Source organism: Zalophus californianus, chromosome 7 (assembly GCF_009762305.2).
Source record: "Zalophus californianus isolate mZalCal1 chromosome 7, mZalCal1.pri.v2, whole genome shotgun sequence".
NCBI classification, from domain to species: domain Eukaryota; kingdom Metazoa; phylum Chordata; class Mammalia; order Carnivora; family Otariidae; genus Zalophus; species Zalophus californianus.
Window position 1 is genome coordinate 23647137 of NC_045601.1, and position 7306 is coordinate 23654442.

General features: G+C 35.6%; 1 protein-coding gene across 2 annotated transcripts in view; it reads right to left on the bottom strand.

Annotated features, from left to right (window-relative positions):
- Positions 1-178, bottom strand: part of VTA1 (vesicle trafficking 1) — a 62903-nt gene extending 62725 nt beyond the window's left edge. For both annotated transcript variants that reach the window (XM_027602881.1, XM_027602880.1), the window contains exon 1: positions 27-178. In XM_027602881.1, the coding sequence (XP_027458682.1) occupies positions 27-138 (112 nt within the window). In that variant the 5' untranslated portion in view covers positions 139-178. The remainder of the gene's footprint in view (positions 1-26) is intronic.
- Positions 179-7306: the final 7128 nt, after the last annotated feature.

Sequence of the window (7306 nt, forward strand, 5' to 3'; positions counted from 1 at the left end):
GGGCACGGCGACTCGGAAAGACTCACAGTAATAAGCCACCACAGGGTCCCGCTTGTCATGTTCCTGAGCCGTCCTCAGATGATGCTGTATGCTCTTAAACTGAGGGGGTAGTGGGGGCAGCGGAGCAAGCGCGGCCATCTCTATTCCAGGAATCACCACTTCCTACTCGCGCGCCACCGACACTTCCGCTTCCGTCTGGTAGGTCGCGCGCACGGACGCGAATGGCAAATCCCGCCCACTCTCCTGTTGCTCAGCGACAGCAAGTCAACTACGGGCTCCCAACAGGGACAACCTCAATGTACCTCGCTCTTGGAGGTTAGAACCAGGAGAAGGCTAAGCGGCTCCGCGGTTGTGTCGCTTGTGGCACCAGCGCTCTCTGCTGGCTGCGGGTGGAGGGAAAAGAGTTTTTGTTTTGTTTTACCTTGTGTCCCCCATGCCTTTTTTCCTTCCTCCCTACCTCCCTTCCTTCCTTCCTTCCTCCCTCCCTCCCTCCCTCCCTCCCTCCCTCCCTCCTCCTTCCTCTTTCTTTCCGCAAAATGGAAGGTAGTAAGGGGAAAGCAAGAAGGACTTTCCAGGACTTTACACTTTATTTGCCTCCTCCAATAACCTTCATCTTTATTGCTTTATTTTCTCAGTTCCCAGTTTTGAGGGTCATCTTAAAACTAGTTTTCATTGAAATCACACCATCTCCAAGGAAAAAGATCTCAACCTCTGAAATTTGTCCTGCCTGCTATTCTCTAATAAGCAAAACATCTACCCACCCCCCACCCCCGCCCGTAGAAACTGCTCTGTGTCCTTATGATTACCCCTACTCCACATCCTTTGTCTATTTCTGCTTGCAGAGTACATTACCTTACTCTGGGTCTGCCTTTTTTTTTTTTTTTACCCGACAAGAAATTGAGACCTGTATTCTCCCCAATCTCAGTAACATTCACTGCCACTTGATAATGTATATGCTACAGACTGAATATTTGGGTCTTCTTAAGATTCATATGTTGAAACTTAATGCCCAATGTAATGGTATTAGGAGGTGGAGTCCTTGAGAGGTGATGAGGGCAGAGCCTTTTTAAATGGGATTAATGCCTTTATAAAAGAGACCCCAGAGCTAGCTGGTCCTTCCCCGATGTGAGGATACAATAAGAAAGGAACATTCTGCAACCTAGAAGAGCGGTCTCACTAGAACCTGACCATACTGGAACCTGGATCTTCCAGTCAGAATAGTTGGATTGGTAGAGGAACTAAAGCAAAGTGGGATAACCATAAATGTCATCTCTCTGTCCTTATGAATTCTTATTTATTCTTTTCCTATTCTTGATTGTCAACTCTGGCTGTTCTTAAAGTTCACCTAAGAAGTTTTTTTTGTTTTTTTTCCAAAGACCTATCTAGGTCTCACCCCGAGGCCACCCCTATGTAATAGTTCTGGGTTGGAGCCAAAATATCAGTATTTTTAAAAGGCTTCCGGAAATTTTAATGGTATATCCAGGGTTCAGGACCAATGCCCCTGAATCATCAATATGTAGCTGATGTTTCTCCAGTCTCTTTAAGCTGGACTCTCTGCCCTGATAGCCTTGATCAGAAGCTGCAATTCCTGCTATTGAGATTAAGGTCATGAGATATGAATTGTTTTACCTCTCCTCTGGCACAACAGAGTAGTAATAACTAGCTAGCATTTGCTGAGCATCTATTATGAATCATGTATGTTTCTAGGGACTTAACATCAATTCATTTAATCCTTACCACACCCTATGAAGAATGTATTATCATTTTCATTATTTTATAGATAAGAAAAGTGAGGCACTTAGAAATTATGTAACTTGCAGCAGATCAAAGCCAGTAAATATGAGTGTTTGATATTAAAATCTATGTCCTTTGGTTTCAGAGCCTGTGAATCTAACCACTATTGACTTTAATGTCTCTCTATACCAATATATCCTTGTATTTTATGTTTTTCCTATTGAATGATCCTATGTCTGAAAATCATGTGTTCTATTCCTAGTGAAGTCTGTACCTTCCTATTATTCTCCTGATCTCTCCTTTTGAGACTGGAGGTTGCTCAGGTCCCTTTCTCATTTGCATGTGTTCTAAAGGAGGAAAGGGGCAAAATAAGCAAGTAAGTGAAATGGATTTTATGCCATCTGCCAACACATGTTCTCTTCTTTCCAAGTACTGTACTCCTGTCATGAGAGGAGTATTGATATGAGGAAGAAAAGTAACAGAGACTGTTAGCATAACAGCACATTAAAATTATGGTGAAAGAAAAAAAATATGAATAACATGAGGTTGTTTCTTCTTGTTGATGTTTTATAATGAAGAACTTACTATGAAGAAAGACCTAAACTCTCCTCCATCCAGCTTTGAACAGTTGCTGAAGGATCTCACATCACCCTCCAGGTTGGGGCTTAAATCTTGGCAAGTTAGGGGAGGGCATAAATGGAATTCACCAGTGAAGCTACCTGGGCCTGGCATTTTCTTCGTGGGAAAGCTTTTTATTTTAAATGTTATTTCTTTAATAAGTATAAAGATATTCATATTTTCTGTTTGTTAAGTTTTTAGTAATATGTGCCTTTCAAGGAAAGTATTCATTTTATGTAAGTATCAAACTTATTGACATAACATTGTTCATGCATGATGTTTCCTTATGATCATTTAAATATTCTGTTGTGATATCTCTGTTTTTTCCATTTACAATCTGGGTCATTTTCATTTTCTCTTTTATTATCCCAACCTGTCTAGCGAGAAAACAGTTTTACTAATCTTTGCAAAGAACCACCTTTTGTTTCATTGATTTTTTTTTATTGTCTTTCAGCTTTCTACTTCAACGTTTTGTGTTTTTTATCTCTCTCCTATTTAATTTGTATTTAAACTGTTCTTTTTATAATTTCCTAAGGTGAGAGTTTTAAATCACTTTATAACTTAATTTTTCTAACAGAATATTTATAACTTCTAATATTCTGTCAATTACTCTTCTAGCTGCTTTCCACAAATTTTGAGAAACTGTGTTTGCGTAAGTATTTGTTTACAGTAGTTTTCAATTTTCCACATAATTTCTTCCTTGATCTATGTGTGAATAGATGCTATTGCTAGTTTCTCAAATACTTGGGCATATTCCTGATATCTTATTTTTATTAACTTCTAGTTTAATTCCATTGTGACCAGCTAACATACACCATATGATTTAATTATTCAGACTTTCTTATGACCCAGTAAAGAGTCTCTCTTGGTGAATGTTCCACATGTACATGAAAAAAAAAAGTATAATCCGCTGGTTAGGTGAAGGGTTCTCTAAATATCAATCAGGGCAAGTCAGTTATTAGTAACCTGTAAGTACTCCATCTCCTTTCTGATGTTCTTTCTACTTTGTCAATTGATTAGTGAGAGAGAGGTGTTGAAATCTCTAATTGTAACGGAATTTATTTCTCTTTTGAATTTTGTTAGGTTTTGCTTCATATATTTTGCTACTCTGTAACTGGTGACATACACATCTAGAACTGTTATGCTTCCTGATGAAATTACCCTTTAATCATTATTAAATGTCTCTTTTATCCCTGTCATCTCCCTTGCCCTGAAACCTACTTGAGTTTTCTCATATTATAGCCACTTCAGCTCTCTTATGCTTTTGCATGATATATCTTCTTCCATTTTTTTCTCGTTATCTAGTGGTAAAAATATTTGAATGGTTGAAATACTAAATCTTTAAATATTCAAAAATATTTAAGGTGGTGTTCTTGTTAATGGTTTGGTCTAGCTTCTAAAAAAAAACACATCTGGACAATCTTTGCTTTTGTTTAGGGTGCCAAGACATTTTATATTTATTGTTACTATTGGTATTTTTAGATTGAGGTCTATTGCCTTGTCATTGCTTTCAATTTGCCCCAACATTTTTTGTTTCCTTTTTCTCTTTTTTGCCATCTTCTGGATTAAATGAATGTTAATTAACTAATTTTATGATTTTATTTAACCTTGTTAGCTTTTTAGCCCAAATTTTGTTGTTTTGCTTTACCAGTTATCTTATATGTTACAATATACATCTTTAAATTATCACAGTATACTTCAGGTGATAATATACAACTTCACATATAAGAATCTTATAATAGTATATTTCCATACTTAATTTGATTCACCAAATTTGTCTATTTTATTATTATTTTCCTTTACCATTTTGTATTTATATTTTGTTGTTTTTTATGTTTGTTTTCTAATTTATTACTGTATTCTCTGCCTTTATTCTTATTAGATTATTTTTGTATTCTTTAGTTTTATTTTGAAGTTCTTATTTTTACTTTTTAAATTACATTTACTATTTCTTTTTAATAATAAATGTATTTTCAACTCTCAATTTTCTGTGTACTACAGACCTGGTCCTCTCCCATGGGCTTTAATATAGTATTCTGACTGCTATTCATTTATCAGTACAGAAAAACTAGTTTAAATTACCTTGTTAATCCATGAGCTTTTTATGAAATATTGATAGTCTTATTAATTTTTACTACATTTGCATTTTGGTTAGAACAGTCAGTTTTTATAAATATTTTATATTTACACTGTACAAATGTCATATTTATATATATCATTTATTATTCAGGAGTATATAACTGTGTGCTTACAATCCTGATATAGTTACCAACAAAACGAAATCATAAAATAGTAGATCAGTAAGGAATTAAAAAGACTATCCAAACCAACTCTCTCACGGGATCTGTATCCTTATACATAACAACATGTACTGTTTGCAGGGGTAAGCAGGGTTTCTATGGTGGCTTAGAAATGCCATCGCCTGTCCAGCAAGGAGATAAAGTCCAGGTGGGCCAAGGAGGCTAGATTTTGGAGGGGAGAATACCTTGGAAGGGAGAATTGCAAACAAGAGAGCTTCAGAGACCTGTAAAGTGTCTCCAACTGAGTTCTGCTCAGTGTAACATCTTTAAATATCTTTCAAGGAGAAGAACTACTGAAAAGATTGAAAGAAACATTATCCAAAATTCACACAAGGTTGAGACTAGTTGCTTTTCCCAACAGCCAAGGTAAAAAATCTGTTTACGAAGAGTCATACTTTGACAATGTACTAGAGGATAAATCAGAATAAATCAGTGCTCATCTATGAGTGGGCAATGATATTAAGAGGAAGCCTCTTGGGTTTTTTGGGGGAAGGGGGAGAAAAAAAGGTCTTCCCTGAGAAAAATCCTAAGAGGCAAACCAAGACAATGTCTGTGCTACTTCTCCCTTCTTTCTTTGGGAAATAGAGACCTATTTCCTGTAGCTACAACAATTTATGTAGCAACCATGAGTGCAGTAAACTGAGTATTTGTATCCCCCCTCAAAATCATATTTTAGAATCCCAACACCTAATGTGATGGTATTAGGAGGTCAGACCTTTGGGAAGTGATTAGGTCATGTGGGTAGACAAGTCTGTAGCTCAAACAGGGACCTCACCAGAACTTGACTGTACTGGCACCCTGGTCTCAGACTTCCAGCCTCTAGAATGGTGAGAAATAAATTTCTGTTTTTTGTAAGCCACCCAATCTATGGTACCTTGTTATAACAGTTCAAATGGACTAAGAGGAGTCAACCAGCTTGTGGGTAGAATTTTGAGAGTGGTGGAAAGATAACATTTCCAAAATACCAAAGGATTATCTGGTAGAGTCCTCAGAAAGGATTTGCCTTGGTAAGGTGGCAAAATTAATCCTTCAGTGAGAACTACACTGGTTCCATTTAACAAAACTTAAAAGGAAGCACAGAGGATCAACCATTTCCAAGTAACTGAACTGTGCCCCAGAATAAAGTTTAAGAATATTCATGGGAAGAGAAAAATATCCCGCATCCAACAAGGTAAAACACACAATGTCTGGCATCGAATAAAAAAATTAGTTCCAAAGGTGCAGCGGAATAGATCCAAGATAAACATGTTTGTGTTTGTGGGAGGATTGGTGAAAGCAATCCACCCTGGGTGCAGGCAATAAAAGGTGGGCTATCTATAGAGAATTTAAAAATAAAGTGGACTAAACATTGTTGCTGTTTCTTAGGACATAGGGCCAGAGATTCTAAACAAAGACTGAATAAATACTCCTTCCTTTCAGGGTGGGCTATTCCCACAGCCTCCACTCTTTAAGTTGCTACTGGACCACTCACTAAATATCTCATAAAGGTACTAAATCTTAGTTATCTTTTTCTATGAACTCTTAGTACAGTGTATATTCAATAACAGATACTTAGCAGCTCTTTGGTGAATGAAAATAAGTTGGCTCTTTTCCTGTGCTTTCTATGTGGAGAAAGCCTCAATGATTTAAGATCCTAAATCTAGAAATTCAGAATATTAAACATAGGCTAAATAATGCTTAAGAAAAAATTGAAAACCTCAGTATTTGACTGACTATACTTGGCTAATCAGTACAAGGCAGTCATACATAAAGCTTTTAAATGATATCAAATAAAGGTGATTATTGGTGAGACAGGCAGATAAAAAGAATACACGGAACTGATAAAAGTTTTTCTGAAATAATTTCAAGCTCTTCAGGACGTCTAATTTAATATATAGTTTTCCAGTTCAATAATCTTGAACATAAAAGCTATAGTTGTTAGGATATCTGTGAGAGGTGTTGTTGTTTTTTTTTTTTTTTTTCAACAAGAAACAAGGAAACCATTAACAATATTTGCCATAGCATTTTAAATTTATTTGGTGGCTATATTACCATATCATTTAATGTTAAAAATGTCAAGAAAACAGTATAATGCTAAAAATGTAATTATTTCATTTCTTTAAGTTAGTGATCAAACTATAGAATGACTCTTAATAATTAATTTACAACTTTTGTGCTTAAGTTACATTTTATATGAATGCAAGTATAATTACACCCTCAAAGTTTAGCCAAAAGGGTTCAGCCTTTACATTTAGGAGATCTGAATTCTAATGTGGTTATATGACTTTGGGCATATATATTAACCTCCCTGAGACTCAATTTTCCACTCTGTGTGAAAGAGATAATAAAAATTTCTCTGGCCACAAAATACTGTGATTATTTAAGATGTTTTGTGTGAGAGAACTCTGTAAAAGTACTATTTAAAAAAGAGTTAACATTAGTTCTGTATATATTTTCCAGTACATGACAAAATTAAAATAGAATGAAATGTTTGTTCGAGAATACCTGCCTTAGAACTTAGTATAATATTTTATATTAGACATAAGTTCAGACACAGTGAAGTAAGTTTAAAGAACAGATATTTATGTTTGAAATTGAGATACTGAATAAGATGAAACTAAAAAAAAATGATTGATAAAGAATTGTGGCATGACAGTAGGTAATTACTCTTTTGG